At 40.3% G+C, this 19,463-nt stretch overlaps 1 protein-coding gene and 1 long non-coding RNA gene across 2 annotated transcripts in view; one reads left to right on the plus strand and one right to left on the minus strand.

The window, feature by feature from the left end:
- LOC309817700 (protein WWC3-like) overlaps positions 1-14,617 on the minus strand; it is a gene marked incomplete at both ends in the record, with an annotated part of 163,436 nt that extends 148,819 nt beyond the window's left edge. The window contains 1 exon segment of the mRNA XM_082646966.1: positions 14,385-14,617. Coding sequence (XP_082503092.1) covers positions 14,385-14,617 — 233 coding nt within the window.
- A 437-nt stretch (positions 14,618-15,054) lies between these two features.
- Positions 15,055-19,463, plus strand: part of LOC309817760 — a 35,049-nt gene continuing 30,640 nt past the window's right edge. Inside the window, exon 1 of the long non-coding RNA XR_014296248.1 lies at positions 15,055-15,140. This is a non-coding gene — a long non-coding RNA (uncharacterized lncRNA). The remainder of the gene's footprint in view (positions 15,141-19,463) is intronic.

The following is a 19,463-nucleotide window of genomic DNA, read 5'->3' on the forward strand; positions in this document are numbered from 1 at the left end:
AGAGATATACCATGTTCTTGGATTGGAAGAATCAACACAGTGAAAACGACTCTACTACCCAAAGCAATCTACAGATTCAATGCAATCCCTATCAAACTACCACTGGCATTTTTCACAGAACTAGAACAAAAAATTTCACAATTTGTATGGAAACACAAAAGACCCCGATAGCCAAAGGAATCTTGAGAATGAAAAATGGAGCTGGAGGAATCAGGCTCCCTGACTTGATAGTATACCCCAAAGCTACATTAATCAAGACAGTATGGTACCGGCACAAAAACAGAAAGATAGATCAATGGAACACGATAGAAAGCCCAGAGATAAACCCATGCACATATGGTCACCTTATTTTGATAAAGGAGGCAGGAATGTACAGTGGAGAAAGGACAGCCTCTTCAGTAAGTACCGCTGGGAAAACTGGATAGGTACATGTAAAAGTATGAGATTAGATCACTCCCTAACACCATACACAAAAATAAGCTCAAAATGGATTAAAGACCTAACTGTAAGGCAAGAAACTATCAACATCTTAGAGGAAAACATAGGCAGAACACTCTATGACATAAATCACAGCAAGGTCCTTTCTGACCCACCTCCTAGAGAAATGGAAATAAAAACAAAAATAAACAAATGGGACCTAATGAAACTTCAAAGCTTTTGCACAGCAAAGGAAACCATAAACAAGACCAAAAGACAACCCTCAGAATGGGAGAAAATATTTTCAAATGAAGCAACTGACAAAGGATTAATCTCCATAATTTATAAGCAGCTCATGCAGCTCAATAACAAAAAAACAAACAACCGAATTCAAAAATGGGCAGAGACCTAAATAGACATTTCTCCAAAGAAGATATACAGACTTCCAAGAAACACATGAAAGAATGCTCAACATCATTAATCATTACAGAAATGCAAATCAAAACTACAATGAGATATCATCTCACCAGTCAGAATGGCCATCATCAAAAAATCTAGAAACAATAAATGCTGGAGAGGGTGTGGAGAAAAAGGAACACTCTTGCACTGCTGGTGGGAATGTGAATTGGTACAGCCACTATGGAGAACAGTATGGAGGTTCCTTAAAAAAGTACAAATAGAACGACCATATGACCCAGCAATCCCACTACTGGGCATATACCCTGAGAAAACCATAATTCAAAAAGAGTCATGTACCAATAGTTCATTGCAGCACTATTTACAATAGCCCAGAGATGGATAAAACCTAAGTGTCCATCATCAGATGAATGGATAAAGAAGATGTGGCACATATATACAATGGAATATTACTCAGCCATAAATAGAAACGAAATTGAGCTATTTGTAATGAGGTGGTTGGACCTAGAGTCTGTCATACAGAGTGAAGTAACTCAGAAAGAGAAAGAAAAATACCGTATGCTAACACATATATATGGAATCTAGAGGGAAAAAATGTCATGAAGAACCTAGGGGTAAGACGGGAATAAAGACACAGACCTACAAGAGAACGGACTTGAGGATATGGGGAGGGGGAAGGGTAAGCTGTGACAACGTGAGAGAGTGGCATGGACATATATACACTACCAAACGTAAAACAGATAGCTAGTGGGAAGCAGCTGCATAGCACAGGGAGACCAGCTCGGTGCTTTGTGACCACCTAGAGGGGTGGGATAGGGAGGGTGGGAGGGAGGAAGACACAAGAGGGAAGAGATATGGGGACATATGTATATGTATAACTGATTCACTTTGTTATACAGCAGAAACTAACACACCATTTTAAAGCAATTATACTCCAATAAAGATGTTAAAAAAAAATCTGTCTTCAAATGCTGTATGGTATCATTTTGTTTGCCTCTCCTATCCCTGCCCCTATCTTAACAGTTCCCCAAACCATCCTCCCAAACACATAAACTTTTTGAATAATTTCTTAGGTTTGTAACTGATCTTTATACATCTACAAGACAGTCTGAATACTGACACTTATTCCCACACAAGTGGTTATATTTGAGCTCATAAGACAGTAACTGTTAACATTTTACACTTGTGCATTACTTGGACAACCAGACCAGTAGACTTTCTCATCTCTCTCCTCTTAACGACCAACTTGCCAATTAGAGTCCTGTGCAATGTTTGTGTTCTGTATGCAACTAACAACAGCTGCCATTTTTGTAGTTCTGCGCACGGCCTTAGTTCATTTAAAAATCACCGGAGTAAGACGCATGGATCACCTTCCTCCCCACAGATACACCAGAAATATATCTACACGTGGAACAACTCCTACAGAACACCTAGTGAACGCTGGCAGAAGACCTCAGACCTCCCAAAAGGCAAGAAAGTCCCCACGTACCTGGGTACGGCAAAAGAGAAAAAGAATAAACAGAGACAAAAGAATAGGGACGGGCCCTGCACCAGTGGGAGGGAGCTGTGAAGAAGAAAGGTTTCCACAGACTAGAAAGCCCCTTTGCGGGCGGAGACTGCGGGTGGCGGAGGGGGGAGCTTCGGAGCCGCGGAGTAGAGCACAGCAACAGCGGTGCAGAGAGCAAAGCAGGGAGGTTCCCGCACAGAGGATCGGTGCCGACCGGCACTCACCAGCCCGAGAGGCTTGTCTGCTCACCTGCCGGGTCAGGCGGGGTTTGGAGCTGAGGCTCGGGCTTCGGTCAGAGCGCCGGGAGAGGACTGTGGTTGGCGGCATGAACACAGCCTGCAGGGGGTTAGTGCGCCACGTCTAGCCAGGAGGGAGTCCGGGAAAAGGTCTGGAGCTGCCGAAGAGGCAAGAGACTTTTTCTTCCCTCTTTGTTTCCTGGTGCGCGAGGAGAGGGGATTAAGAGCGCTGCTTAAAGAAGATCCAGAAACGGGCGCGATCCGCGGCTAAAAGCGAGGACCTCAGAGACGGGCAGGAGACGCTAAGGCTGCTGCTGCCGCCACCAAGAAGCCTGTGTGCGAGCCCAGGTCACTATCCACAGACCCATTCCGGGGAGCCTGTGCAGCCCGTCACTGCCAGGGTCCCGGGATCCAGGGACAACTCCCCCGGGAGAACGCACAGCGCGCCTCAGTCTGGTGCAACGTAATGCCAGCCTCTGCCGCCGAAGGCCAGCCCCGCACTCTATGCCCCTCCCTCCCGCGGGCCTCAGGGAGCCAGAGCCCCAGAATCAGCAGCTCCTATAACCCCGTCCTGTCTGAGCGAAGAACAGACGCCCTCCGGCGATCTACGCGTCGAGGCGGGGCCAAACCAAAGCTGAGCCCCTGGGGGCTGTGCGAACAAAGAAGAGAAAGGGAAATCTCTCCCAGCAGCCTCAGGAGCAGCGGATTAAAGCTCCACAATAAACTTGATATACCTGCATCTGTGGAATACATGAATAGACAACGAATCATCCCAAATTGAGGAGGTGGCCTTTGAGAGCAAGATTTATGATTTTCCCCCTTTTCCTCTTTTTGTGAGTGTGTATGTGTATGCTTCTGTGTGAGATTTTGTCTGTATAGCTTTGCTTCCACCATTTGTCCTAGGGCTCTATCTGTCCGTTTTTGTTTTTGTTTTAATTTTTTTCTTAATAATTACTTTTTATTTTAATAACTTTATTTTATTTTACTTTATATTCTTTCTTTCCTTCCTTCCTTCCCTCCTTTAGACAACGAATCATCCCAAATTGAGGAGGTGGACTTTGACAGCAATATTTAAGATTTTTTTCCCTTTTTCCTCTTTTTGTGAGTGTGAATGTGTATGCTTCTGTGTCAGATTTTGTCTGTATAGCTTTGCTTCAACCATTTGTCCTAGAGTTCTATCTGTCCTTTTTATTTTTAAGTTTTTTTCCTTGTATTTTCTCTTAATAATTATTTTTTTATTTTCATAACTTTATTATATTTTATCTTACTTTATTTTACTTTACTTTATCTTCTCTCTTTCTTTTTTCCTTCCTTCCCTCCTTCCTTCCTTCCTCCCTCCCTCCTTCCCTCCCTCCCTCTTCTTTCTTTTTTACTTTCTTTCCATCCTTCCTTCCTTCCTTCTTTCTTTCTTTACTCCTTTCTTTCTTTCTTTCTTTCTTTCTTTCTTTCTTCTACTAATTCTATCTTTCTACTTTTTCTCCCTTTTATTCTGAGCCATGTGGATGAAGGGCTCTTGGTCCTACGGCCAGGAGCCACTGCTGTGCCTCTGAGGTGGGAGAGCCAACTTCAGGACACTGGTCAACAAGAGACCTCCCAGCCCCATATAATATCAAATGGCGAAAATCTCCCAGACATCTCCATCTCACACCAGCACCCAGCTTCACTCAACGACCAGCAAGCTACAGCTGGACATCCTATGCCAAACAACTAGCAAGACAGGAACACAACCCCACCCATTAGCAGAGAGGCTGCCTAAAATCATAATAAGTCCACAGACACCCCAAAACACAACACCAGACATGGACCTGCCCACGAGAAAGAAAAGATCCAGCCTCATCCACCAGAACATAGGCACTAGTCCCCTCCACCAGGAAGCCTATGCAACACACTGAACCAACCTTAACCACTGAGGACAGACACCAAAAACAACAGGAACTAAGAACTTGCAGCCTGCAAAAAGGAGACCCCAAACACAGTAAGATAAGCAAAATGAGAAGACAGAAAAACACACAACAGATGAAGGAGCAAGATAAAAATCCACCAGACCTAACAAATGAAGAGGAAATAGGCAGTCTACCTGAAAAAGAATTCAGAATAATGATAGTAAAGATGATCCAAAATCTTGGAAATAGAATAGAGAAAATGCAAGAAACATTTAACAAGGACCTAGAAGAACTAAAGATGAAACAAGCAATGATGAACAACAAAATAAATGAAATTAAAAATACTCTAGAAGGGATCAATAGCAGAATAACTGAGACAGAAGAATGGATAAGTGACCTGGAAGATAAACTAGTGGAAATAACTACTGCACAGCAGAATAAAGAAAAAAGAATGAAAAGAACTGAGGACAGTCTCAGAGACCTCTGGGACAACATTAAACACACCAACATACGAATTATAGGGGTTCCAGAAGAAGAAGAGAAAAAGAAAGGGACCGAGAAAATATTTGAAGAGATTAGAGTTGAAAACTTCCCTAATATGGGAAAGGAAATAGTTAATCAAGTCCAGGAAGCACAGAGAGTCCCATATAGGATAAATCCAAGGAGAAATACGCCAAGACACATATTAATCAAACTGTCAAAAATTAAATACAAAGAAAATATATTAAAAGCACCAAGGGAAAAACAACAAATAACACACAAGGGAATCCCCATAAGGTTAAGAGCTCATCTTTCAGCAGAAACTCTGCAAGACAGAAGGGAGTGGCAGGACATATTTAAAGTGATGAAGGAGAAAAACCTACAACCAAGATTACTCTACCCAGCAAGGATCTCATTCACATTTGATGGAGAAATTAAAAACTTTACAGACAAGCAAAACCTGAGAGAGTTCAGCACCACCAAACCAGCTTTACAACAAATGCTAAAGGAACTTCTCTAGGCAAGAAACACAAGAGAAGAAAAATACCTACAATAACGAACCCAAAACAATTAAGAAAATGGGAATAGGAACATACATATCGATAATTACCTTAAATGTAAATGGACTAAATGCTCCCACCAAAAGACACAAACTGGATGAATGGATACACAAACAAGACCCATATATTTCCTGTCTACAACAGACCCACTTCAGACCTAGAGACACATACAGACTGAAAGTAAGGGGATGGAAAAAGATATTTCATGCAAATGGAAACCAAAAGAAAGCTGGAGTAGCAATTCTCATATCAGACAAAATAGACTTTAAAATAAAGATTAATAGAAGAGACAAAGAAGGACACTACATAATGATCAAGGGATCGATCCAAGAAGAAGACATAACAATTGTAAATATTTATGCACCAAACATAGGAGCACCTCAATACAAAAGGCAAATACTAACAGCCAGAAAAGGGGAAATCGACAGTAACACATTCATAGTAGGGGACTTTAACACCCCACTTTCACCAATGGACAGATCATCCAAAATGAAAATAAATAAGGAAACACAAGCTTTAAATGATACATTAAACAAGATGGACTTAATTGATATTTATAGGAAATTCCATCTAAAAACAACAGAATACACATTTTTCTCAAGTGCTCGTGGAACATTTTCCAGGATAGATCATATCTTGGGTCACAAATTAAGCCTTGGTAAATTTAAGAAAATCAAAATTATATCAAGTATCTTTTCTGACCACAACGCTATGAGACTAGGTATCAATTATAGGAAAAGATCTGTAAAAAATACAAACACATGGAGGCTAAACAATATACTACTTAATAACGAAGTGATCACGGAAGAAATCAAAGAGGAAATCAAAAAATACCTAGAAACAAAGGACAATGGAGACACGACGACCCAAAATCTATGGGATGCAGCAAAAGCAGTTCTAAGTGGGGAGTTTATAGCAATACAATCCTACCTTAAGAAACAGGAAACATCCTGAATAAACAACCTAACCTTGCACCTAAAGCAATTAGAGAAAGAAGAACAAAATACCCCCAAAGTTAGCAGAAGGCAAGAAATCATAAAAATCAGATCAGAAATAAATGAAAAAGAATGAAGGAAACAATAGCAAAGATCAATAAAACTAAAAGCTTGTTCTTTGAGAAGATAAACAAAATTGATAAACCATTAGCCAGACTCATCAAGAAAAAAAGGGAGAAGACTCAAATCAATAGAATTAGAAATGAAAAAGGAGAAGTAACAACTGACACTGCAGAAATACAAAAGATCATGAGAGATTACTACAAGCAACTCTATGCCAATAAAATACACAACCTGGAAGATATGTACAAATTCTTAGAAATGCACAACCTGCCAAGACTGAATCTGGAAGAAATAGAAAATATGAACAGACCAATCACAAGCACTGAAATTGAAACTGTGATTAAAAATCTTCCAACAAACAAAGCCCAGGACCAGATGGCTTCACAGGCGAATTCTATCAAGCATTTAGAGAACAGCTAAACCTCTCCTTCTCAAACTCTTCCAAAATATAGCAGAGGGAGGAACACACCCAAATTCATTCTATGAGGCCAACATCACCCTGATACCAAAACCAGACAAGGATGTCACAAAGAAAGAAAACTACAGGCCAATCTCACTGATGAACATAGAAGCAAAAATCCTTAACAAAATATTAGCAAGCAGAATCCAACAGCACATTAAACGGATCATACACCATGATCAAGTGGGGTTTATTCTAGGAATGCAAGGATTCTTCAATATATGCAAATCAATCAACATGATACACCATATTAACAACTTGAAGGAGAAAAACCATATGGTCATCTCAATAGATTCAGAGAAGGCTTTTGACAAAATTCAACACCCATGTATTATAAAAACCCTGCAGAAAGTAGGCATAGAGGGAACTTTCCTCAACCTAATAAAGGCCATTTATGACAAACCCACAGCCAACATCGTCCTCAATGGTGAAAAACTGAAACCGTTTCCACTAAGATCAGGAACAAGACATGGTTGCCCAGTCTCACCACTCTTATTTAACATAGTTTTGGAAGTTTTAGCCACAGCAATAAGACAAGAAAAGGCAATAAAAGGAATCCAAATCAGAAAAGAAGAAGTAAAGCTGTCACTGCTTGCAGATGACATGATACTATACATAGAGAATCCTAAATATGCTACTAAGAAACTACTAGAGCTAATCAATGAATTTGGTAAAGTAGTAGGATACAAAATTAATACACAGAAATCTCTGGCATTCCTATACACTAATGATGAAAAATCTGAAAGTGAAATCAAGAAAACACTCCCATTTACCATTGCAACAAAAAGAATAAAATATCTAGGAATAAACCTACCTAAGGAGAAAGAAGACCTGTATGCAGAAAATTATAAGACACTGATGAAAGAAATTATAGATGATACAAATAGATGGAGAGATATAACATGTTCCTGTATGGAAGAATCAACATTGTGAAAATTACTCTACTACCCAAAGCAATCTACAGATTCAATGCAATCCCTATCAAACTACCACTGGCATTTTTCACAGAACTAGAACAAATATTTCACAATTTGTATGGAAACACAAAAGACCCTGGATAGCCAAAGCAATCTTGAGAACGAAAAATGGAGCTGGAGGAATTAGGCTCCCTGACTTCAGGCTATACTACAAAGCTACAGTAATCAAGACAGTATGGTACCGGCACAAAAACAGAAAGATAGATAAATGGAACATGATAGAAAGCTCAGAGATAAACCCATGCACATATGGTCACATTATCTTTGACAAAGGAGGCAGGAATATACAGTGGAGAAAGGACAGCCTCTTCAATAAGTGGTGCTGGGAAAACTGGGCAGGTACATGTTAAAGTATGAGATTAGATCACTCCCTAACACCATACACAAAAATAAGCTCAAAATGGATTAAAGACCTAACTGTAAGGCAAGAAACTATCAACATCTTAGAGGAAAACATAGGCAGAACACTCTATGACATAAATCACAGCAAGGTCCTTTCTGACCCACCTCCTAGAGAAATGGAAATAAAAACAAAAATAAACAAATGGGACCTAATGAAACTTCAAAGCTTTTGCACAGCAAAGGAAACCATAAACAAGACCAAAAGACAACCCTCAGAATGGGAGAAAATATTTGCAGATGAAGCAACTGACAAAGAATTAATCTCCAAAATTTATAAGCAGCTCATGCAGCTCAATAACAAAAAAACCAAACAACCCAATCCAAAAATGGACAGAAGACCTAAATAGACATTTCTCCAAAGAAGATATACAGACTGCCAACAAACACATGAAAGAATGCTCAACATCATTAGTCATTAGAGAAATGCAAGTCAAACTACAATGAGATACCATCTCACAGCAGTCAGAAAAGCCATCATCAAAAAATCTAGAAACAATAAATGCTGGAGAGGGTGTGGAGAAAAGGGAACACTCTTGCACTGCTGGTGGGAATGTGAATTGGTACAGCCACTATAGAGAACAGTATGAAGGTTCCTTAAAAAAACTACAAATAGAACTACCATATGACCCAGGAATCCCACTACTGGGCAGACACCCCTAAGAATACCATAACTCAAAAAGAGTCATGTACCAAAATGTTCATTGCACCTCTATTTACAATAGCCCAGAGATGGAAACAACCTAAGTGTCTATCATCGGATGAATGGATAAAGAAGATGTGGCACGTATATACAATGGAATATTACTCAGCCATTAAAAAAAACGAAATTGAGCTATTTGTAATGAGGTTGATGGACCTAGAGTCTGTCATACAGAGTGAAGTAAGTCAGAAAGAGAAAGACAAATACCATATGCTAACACATATATATGGCATTTAAGAAAAAAAATGTCATGAAGAACCTAGGGATAAGACAGGAATAAAGACACAGACCTACTAGAGAACGGACTTGAGGATATGGGGAGGGGGAAGGGTAAGCTGTGACTACGCGAGAGAGAGGCATGGACATATACACACTACCAAACGTAAGGTAGATAGCTAGTGGGAAGCAGCCACATAGCACAGGGAGATCAGCTCGGTGCTTTGTGACTGCCTGGAGGGCTGGGATTGGGAGGGAGGGAGATGCAAAAGGGAGGAGATATGGGAACATATGTATATGTATAACTGAGTCACTTTTTATAAAGCAGAAACTAACACACCATTGTAAAGCAATTATACCCCAATAAAGATGTTAAAAAAATACATATATATAAAAAAAATGAAAAAAAAAAAAAAGCAGAAACTAACACACCATTGTAAAGCAATTATACTCTAAAGATGTAAAAAAAAAAAAAAGACAGTATGGTACTGGCACAAAAACAGAAATATAGGGGCTTCCCTGGTGGCGCAGTGGTAGAGAGTCCGCCTGCCGATGCAGGAGATACGGGTTCGTGCCCTGGTCAGGGAAGATCCCGCATGCCGTGAAGCAGCTGTGCCCGTGAGCCATGGCCACTGAGCCTGCGCATCCGGAGCCTGTGCTCCACAACAGAGAGGCCACAACAGAGAGAGGTCCGTGTACCACAATAAAAAAAAAAAAAAAAAAAAAAAAACAGACATATAGATCAATGGAACAGGATAGAAAGCGCAGAGATAAACCCACTACATATGGTCACCTTGTTTTTGATAAAGGAGGCAAGAATATACAATGGAGAAAAGATAGCCTCTTCAATAAGTGGTGCTGGGAAAACTGGACAGCTACATGTAAAAGAAGTAATTAGAACACTTCTTAACACCATACACAAAAATTAACTCAAAATGGATTAGAGACCTAAATGTAAGGCCAGATACTATCAAACTCTTAGAGGAAAAAAAACGGAACAGTCTATGACATAAATCACAGCAAGATCCTTTTTGACCCACCTCCTAGAGAAATGGAAATAAAAACAAAAATAAACAAATGGGACTTAATGAAACTTCAAAGCTTTTGCACAGCAAAGGAAACCATAAACAAGAGCAAAAGACAGCCCTTAGAATGGGAGAAAATATTTGCAAATGAAGCAACTGAAAAAGGATTAATCTCCAAAATTTACAAGCAGCTCATGCAGCTCAGTATCAAAAAAACAAACAACCCAATCCAAACACGGACAGAAGACCTACACAGACATTTCTCCAAAGAAGATATACAGACTTCCAAGAAACACATTAAAGGATGCTCAACATCACTAATCATTAGAGAAATGCAAATCAAAACTACAATGAGGTATCACCTCACACTGGTCAGAAGGGGCATCATCAAAAGGTCTACAAACAATAAACGCTGGAGAGTGTGTGGAGAAAAGAAAACCCTCCTACACTGTTGGTGGGAATGTAAATTGGTATAGCCACTATGGAGACCAGTATGGAGGTTCATTAAAAAACTAAAAATAGAACTACCATACGACCCAGCAATCCCACTACTGGGCATATACCCTGAGAAAACCATAATTCAAAGAGAGCATGTACCAAAATGTTCACTGCAGCTCTACTTACAATAGCCAGGACATGGAAGCAACCTAAGTGTCCATCAACAGATGAATGGATAAAGAAGATGTGGCACAAATATACAATGGAATATTACTCAGCCATAAAAAGAAACGAATTTGGTTATTTGTAGTGAGGTGGATGGACCTAGAGTCTGTCATACAGAGTGAAGTAAGACAGAAAGAGAAAAATGAATACCGTATGCTAACACATATATATATATATATGGAATCTAAGAAAAAAAAAAGATCATGAAGAACCTAGGGGTAAGATGGGAATAAAGACACAGACCTACTAGAGAATGGACTTGAGGATATGGGGAGGGGGAAGGGTAAGCTGTGACAAAGTGAGCGTCACGGACATATATACACTACCAAACATAAAATAGATAGCTAGTGGGTAGCAGCCGCATAGCACAGGGAGATCAGCTCGGTGCTTTGTGACCACCTAGAGGGGTGGGATAGGGAGGATGGGAGGGAGGGGGACGCAAGAGGGAAGAGATATGGGAACATATGTATATCTATAACTGCTTCACTTTGTTACAGAGCAGAAACTAACACATCATTGTAAAGCAATTATACTCCAATAAAGATGTTTAAAAAAAAAAAAGATGGTCTTCCCTGGTGGTGCAGTGGTTGAGAGTCCGCCTGCCGATGCAGGGGACACGGATTCGTGCCCCGGTCCGGGAAGATCCCACATGCCGCGGAGCGGCTGGGCCCGTGAGCCATGGCCGCTGAGCCTGCGCGTCCGGAGCCTGTGCTCCGCGGGAGTGGCCACAACAGTGAGAGGCCCGCATACAGCAAAAAAAAAAAAAGATGTGGCACATACATACATGGAATATTACTCAGCCATAAAAAGAAATGAAACTGAGTTACTGTAGTGAGGTGGATGGACCTAGAATCTGTCATACAGAGTGAAGTCAGAAAGAAAAACAAATACTGTACGCTAACACATATATATGGAATTAAAAAAAAAAAAGGTTGTGAAGAACCTAGGGGCAGGACAGGAATAAAGACCCAGATGTGGAGAATGGACTTGAGAACACAGGGAGGGGGAAGGGTAAGCTGGGACGAAGTGAGAGAGTAACATTGACATATATACTCCACCCAATGTGAAATAACTAGTGGGAAGCAGCTGCATAGCACAGGGAGATCAGTTCGGTGCTTCCTGACCACCTAGAGGGGTGAGATGGGGAAGGTGGGAGGGAGACGCAACAGGGAGGAGATATGGGGATATATGTATTTGTATAGCTGATTCGCTTTGATATAAAGCAGAAAGTAACACACGTTGTGAAGCAATTATACTCCAATAAAGATGTTTTAAAAAAATTATCTCGAGGCTTCCCTGGTGGCGCAGTGGGTGAAAGTCTGCCTGCCGATGCAGGGGACGCGGGTTTGTGCCCCGGTCCGGGAGGATCCCACGTGCCGCGGAGCGGCTGGGCCCGTGAGCCATGGCCGCTGGGCCTGAGAGTCTGGAGCCTGTGTTCCGCAATGGGAGAGGCCACAGCAGTGAGAGGCCCGCATACTGCAAAAAAAAAAAAAAAAAAAAGGTAAAAAAATTATCTCATAGAAGACTCATGTGTTGTTACTTTGCAAAAAAAAAAAAGTAGCAACATATTCACTTTTGTTCACTGGATTGGTACTTTTAGCATTTAAGTGGTACTTTTTTTGAACCTGTAGCTAAGTGATGTTGAAAAAGAAGTGTAAAATGCTATTCAATTACACAAACTAATCTTCATAGAAAGGAAGCTAGGAAATGTATCTGAATGACATGGAAATGAAGATTATACAACCTGATTTCTATAGTCTGCTCACTTATGTTGCTTGATTTATCATTAAAACAGAAACTTACACATTCGTAGTTTCATTATGAATCCCCACTCCAAGACAAATTTTTATATTACCCTCATAAAATCACCCGTGGCCTCTTCTAAGCAAAAACAGTACGTTTAATTGGCTCATTTTCCAGTTGTTTGGATTTTTAACAGACTTACAGCATAAAAAGACACCATATTCCAAGCAGTTTTAGTAACTCCAGAACCATCCAAGTCTTGATCAGACAGCTGTGGCTCTAGCTTTTGGTTAAAATTATATGATCTCATCTCATAGTTACATTTTCAACATAACTAACAATCTTACTAACCTTTAAATTTCTGCTAGGATTCATATAAATTTCTGAGTCCAGAAGGTTGCAACACTGAGAATGAATGTTAGGGAATCGATCCTTTTGCTTGGTTTTTCCCTATCAGAACCCAGAGAAATCCTTAAACAATAATTCAGCAGATTGTCTCCTTTTTTATAAAATAAAAGAGCGTATTTTGAAATGCCTGTGCCAGAAGCACTGCCTTTCCAGTGCAGGTAGGAGGAATCAGGAGCCTGTCACCACACTGGGCGTTTTCAGATTTTCTTCTGAAAATCACTGGGAAGCTTGCAGTATTTCCTTTCTGGCATTCAGGCCCAGGGTGGAGAGAAGTTGCTCCAGACAGAACAAGATATCAGATAATCACTGGAAAGGCTCAGTTTGAACAGAATTCCAACTCCACAAAAAAATCCATCTCTCTAAAAGCGGCTGAACATTGAAAGCAGCAGACAATTGAGCAAAAATTAAGAGAAAGCATCATTAGATGAACTTAAATTTAATATGGTAGTAGTTTTAAAGGTATTCGTTTTTACTCCATAAGATTTATTTATATGAATAATAAGACTTAGTGGTCTTTTCGTATCTTGCACAAAACGGTAACCTAAAATTTAACTCTTTTTTTCCCTTTGTTCAAAAAGCATATGGGTCTAATCACAATCCATTCTCGCCGCAGTACACAGGCTTTTTCAATCAGATTTTTAACTCAACTTTTAACTTTTAAGGTTACTCCAAAGAATCGGGAATCCCTGAAGTGTCCCATCTGGCACAGTCTTCGAATGGAAACTAGGCTCAGCCCGCCAGACAAGGAACCCACACCACGAGGCTGGGGCGCACGTTTGTGCTCCAAGATGATAGCTCATCTGGCCACCGCGAGGTCGTGGGGCGCCTGTAGGGCCACAGCCTGGGGGTGGTGGGCCGCGGAGGCCCGACAGGGATAGGCGAGACCGCGGAGGAAAAAGGAAGAGAGGGCCATCCGTCAGCCCCTGGAGAGGAAATTCCAGGCGCCCAGCTCCCAGCCGTCGGTCAGCGGGTGACGTGACCAAGGAAGAGACTTCGCTGTGCAGAGGGAATCCCAGAGGTCAAGACTCCGCGTTCAGTAGTGTCACAAGCTTGCAGAGCGTACGACCCAATTAACTCCTTCGACCTATCGGGTAATCCACGGACCGGACCCAAATTTAGGGGCTCCGGACGGCTCCGAGCTGGGCGGAGCATATCGCCAGTGCATCCGCCAGTGCTTCAGCCGCCGGAGGTGGCACTCCCTCAGAGTCACACCGCCCCCGCGCCCCCCTTACCTGTCGCGGGGGTCAATCCACGACGTCTGGCGCGTGTTGTGGTCGATGTAGAAGACGCGGCCGTCGTAGTCGCGCGCCTCCTCCCAGCCGGCGGGCAGCTGCAGCTCGGCGCTCTCCCGGGCCCTCAAGGGTGGCTGCGCGGAGGGCGCGGGGGCCGCGGGCAACGGCTGCTCCCGCGGGGCCTCGCGCGGCTGTCCCCGCCGCCGCCGCCTGCCGCCGCTCATCCACGGCATGACGGCGAGGGCCCTGCTGCCGCCCGGCAGCCCCACTCTCGCCGCCTCCTCCGCCAGCCCTAAGGCCCAGCGTCTGGGGCGCGGGGGCGGCCGCGGGGAACCGACCGTAGCGCCCGGTGCATCCTCCGCCCGGTGCCCGCGCACCGGCGCCCGTCTGCAGCCCGCCAGCCGACGCCCGCTTCTCTGCTTCGCCTGGATAGCCGACACTTGCGCGGAGTCACAGGCTAGGAGTCAAAGCCACGGCCCCTCCTGAATGCCTATTTTCAAGGAACGCACAACCGCTTTCGCACAGTTTGCAGCCGTACTGGGTGTGGGCGGGAGTGTAGTTAGCAAAAGACCCCACCTCCTTCCTACGCCCGGTGGCTCCTCCCACAATCTTCATGGAGTGTTCTTACTCCTCCAGCAGCGATCTGTTCCGCCTCGGGCTCTGTCTTGCTCTAAATCGCTCAGCTGCTTTATTCTTCAGGCATGCTACGGACTGAAGACTGTCATGCCAACCCCCCTCCCATATGCGTACCAGAAGGTAAGGATATTTGGAGGTAAGTTTTCAAATCTCTGTTTAAGTTAAAACGAGGCCCTCAGAATGGAGCCTACCATTTAATGCAATCTGACTGGTCCCTTAATTTTAAGAAGATGAAATTTTTGCAGGCAGGTTTGTACATACAAAGAGAATACAGTCAGAGAGAGGGTATCCATCTCCAAGCTAAATAGAGGAAACTAACCCTGCCAGCACCTTGGGCTTCAACTTCCACCCCCTAGAACTGTCAGAAAGTAAATTTTTGTGGTTTTGGCCACCGAAGTCTGTACTATTTTGTTAAGGCAGCCCTAGCAAACTAATACCAGAGTCCTGATTGCAATACTTTATCGCAGGAAAATATGGACGTTTTGTTTTGTTATTTTTTTAATGAAATATAATTGCCATATAGTATTATGTTAGTTTCAAGTATACAACATAAAGATTTCATATTTGTGTATATTGGGAAATGATCACCACAATAAGTGGAGTTAAATCAGTTACCATACATTGTTACATTTTTTCTTGTGATGAGAATTTTTAAGATTTACTCTCTTCACAAATTTCAAATGCACAGTACAGCATTGACTATAGTCACCATGCAGTACATTACATCCTCATGACTTATGTATTTTATAACTGGAACTTTCTAACTTTTGACCCATTTCACCCATCTCCCCATGCCCTGGTGTCTGGCAAGCACCTATGTTCTCTATTTTTGTTGTTGTTGTTGTTTATAATGCCACATATAAAATCATACAGTATTCATCATTCTCTTTCTGACTTATTGCACTTAGCATAATGCCCTTAAGTCCATCCATGGCATCTCAAATGGTAAGTTTTCCTTCTTTTTTAATGGCCAAATTCCATTGTATATATACACCACATCTTTTTTATTCATTCATCTGTTATGTATGGTATACGATAGTAGTTCAGTTTCATTCTTTTACATATAGTTTAGTTTTCCCAGCACCATTTATTGAAGAGACTGTGTTTTCCCCATTGTACCTTCTTGGCTCCTTTGTCACAAAGCAATTGATCATGTAACTGTGAGTTTATTTCTGGGTTCTCTGTTCTGTTCCACTGATCTGTGTGTCTGTTTTTATGCTTCTATCATACTGTTTTGATTACTATAGCTTTATAGTATAAATAGAAATCAGGAAATAGTATGCCTCCAACTTTGTTCTTGTTGCTCAATATTTCTTTGGGTATTTGGGGTCTTTTGTGGTTCCATACAAATTTGGGGATTGTTTGTTCTATTTATTTGAAAAATGTCATTGGAATTTTGATAGGGATTGCATTGAATTCATAGATTGTATGGACATTTTAACAACATTAATTCTTCCAAACAATGAGCACAGAATATCGTTCCATTTATATGTGTTTGTGTTTTTTTTTATCAGTATCTTACAGTTTTCAGTGTGCAGGTCTTTCTCCTCCTTGCTTAAATTTATCCCTAAGTATTTTATCTTTTTGATGCAGTTGTAAATGGGATTGTTTTCTTAATTTCTTTTTCTGTTGGTTTGTTACTAGAGTATAGAAATGCAACATTGATTTTTTATCCTGCAACTTTACTGAATTTGTTTCTTAGTTCTAACAGTTTTTTAGTTGAGTCTTTAGGGTTTTCTATATATAATATCCTGTCATCTGCAAGAGTGACAGTTTTACTTCTTCCTTTCTTTTCTTGCCTAATTGCTCTGGCTAGGACTTCCTATAATACAATGAATAAAAGCAGCAACAGTTTTGTTCCTGATCTTGGTGACAAGCTTTCTGCTTTTCACCATTCAGTGTAAATTTACTTGTGGGTTTGTCACATGTAGTCTTTATTATGCTTAGATATGTTCCCTGTATACCCTCTTTGTTGAGAGTTTTTTTCATAAAAGGATGTTGAATTTTGTCATATTATTTTTCTGCATCTCTTGAGATGATCATATGATTTTTATCCTTCATTTTGTTAATGTGGTGTATTACGTTGACTGATTTCTGGTTGTTAAACCACTTTTGCATCCCTGGAATTAGTCCCACTGGATGAAGATGTATGCTTCTTTTAATATGTTGTTGGATTCTGTTTGCTAATGTTTTTAGAAGATTTTTACATCTATGTTTATGAGAGATATTGGCCTGTAATTTTCCTTCCTTGTAGTGTCCTTGTAGTGTCTGGTTTTGGTATCGGCAATGCTGGCATCATAAAATGAGTTTGTGTTCTCTCTTCTTTTATTTTTTGGAATAGTTCCAGAAGAATTACTATTAATTCTTTAAATGTTTGTTAGAATTCACTAATGAAGCAGGCTGGCCCTCGGCTTCATTGTGGGATGTTTTTAATTACTGATTCAATCTCCTTCCTAGTTTTCTGACTGTACTGATTTTCTACTTCTTTATGATTCAGTCTCAGTAGGTTGTACGTTTCTAGGATTTCTATATTTCTTCTAGGTTTATCCTATTTTTGGCATATAATTGTTCATAGCAGTCTCCTATGACCTTTGTATTTCTGTAGTATTTCTACAGTTTGTTTTGGGTTTTTTTTAGTCTCTATTACATTCATTTCTGCTCTGATCTTTATTATTCCCTTCCTTCTACTATCTTTGAGCTTAGTTTGTCTCTTTTTCTAGTTCTGTGAAGTACTAAATTAGGTTGTTTATTTGAAATATTTTTTGTTTTATGATAAATGCCTTAAGTTGTGGTATGTGGTATTTTCATCTTGTCTCAAGGTAAATTTTTTATTTCCCTTCTTTTTAAAATTGAAGTAGAATTGACTTACAATATTGTGTTAGTTACAAGTATACAGCATATTGATTCGATTATAAATATATATATACATATATAAATATATACCTGTATATATATTCTTTTTCAAATTCTTTTCTACTATACGTTGTTACAAGATACTGAATATAGTTCCCTGTGCTATACAGTTGGTATTTATCTATTTTATGTATAGTAGTATGTATCTGTTAATCCCAAACACATATTTCTATTTTGATTTCTTCATTGACCAATTGGCTGTTCAGTACCATTGTCTAATCTTCATATATTTGTGAATTTTCTAGTTTTTTTCTTGTATTTGATTTCTAGTTTCATACCATTATAGTCAGAAAAGATGCTTGATGTGTTTTCAGTCTTCTTTAAATTTATTGACTTGCTTTGTTGCCTGACATATAATCCATCCTGAAGAATGTTTTATATACACTGGAGAAGAGTGTATATTCTCTTGCTTTTGGAGGGGATGGTTTGTAAATGTTGTTTTACATTGACTTTGTCCAGTGTATCATTAAGCAAAATGTCTTCAAGTTTAATCCATGTAGCATATTTCAATTTCATTCCTTTTTATGACTGAATAATGTATCATTATATGAATATACACTTTTTGTTTATTCATTCCTGTATTCAATGAAAATTTGGGGGTTTTTTCCCCATCTTTTGGCTATGGTAAATAATGCTCCACTGAACATTGGCATGTAAGTATCCATGAATGTGATGTTGGCACAGGTTCAAAAAGTATGTGTCCTCCTTTTTACCAGCATATAGTTGGATAAACCTATTGTGTAGTCAAGGCAATCCATGGAGTATCATTATTAAGAATAAATCTTGGGACTTCCCTGTGGTCCAGTGGGTAAGATTCTGCACTCCCAATCCAGGGGGCCCAGGTTCTATCCTGGGTCAAGGCACTAGATCCCACTTGCATGCCGCAACTAAGAGTTCGCATGCTGCACCTGAAGATCTCCCAGGCCGCAGCTAAGACCTGGTACAGCCTAAATAAATAAATAAATATTTTTAAAAAAAGGAAAGAAAAGAAATTTCATTACATCAGGCAAACTGATTAAGGAGAAAGGTTTCATTTTGTATGTGAAATCAAATTCCAAAAAGCCTGCCAGAAACTAAAGTGTCTTTTATATGTTTTATGATATATATTTATAGCAGCTTTTCAGATAGTAAGGAAGGTCACTTACTGGCATGCCGGGAACATTAGGAGATTTGGGGAACCTTGAGGAGACATGATTTACCACATTTGTAGGCACTATAGTTGAAATACTAGAACCAAATTTCTTGGGTTTCCTAGTCATGATATTCAAAAACAAATAACAAAGTCTTTAAAATTCTTTTATCTCTTTATAAAAGATACTTTATAAAATCTCTTTAGGTAAAAAGATTTTTGCCCAATACCTCTAGATTTAGTGACCATGCTATAAAGAAGAGTTATGGCTGCCTTATGTAAATTAATCAGGCCAGAACACAATAAGGTCAGTCCTTTTTGTGTATGATTAAGAGGATCTTTGGAAAATGTTAAGGGGGAGGGAGTTTTAAGAAAAATTATGTAAAATTGGTCATTAGGCA

This window comes from Grampus griseus, assembly GCF_964374135.1.
Source record: "Grampus griseus genome assembly, chromosome: Y".
Lineage (NCBI taxonomy): Eukaryota > Metazoa > Chordata > Mammalia > Artiodactyla > Delphinidae > Grampus > Grampus griseus.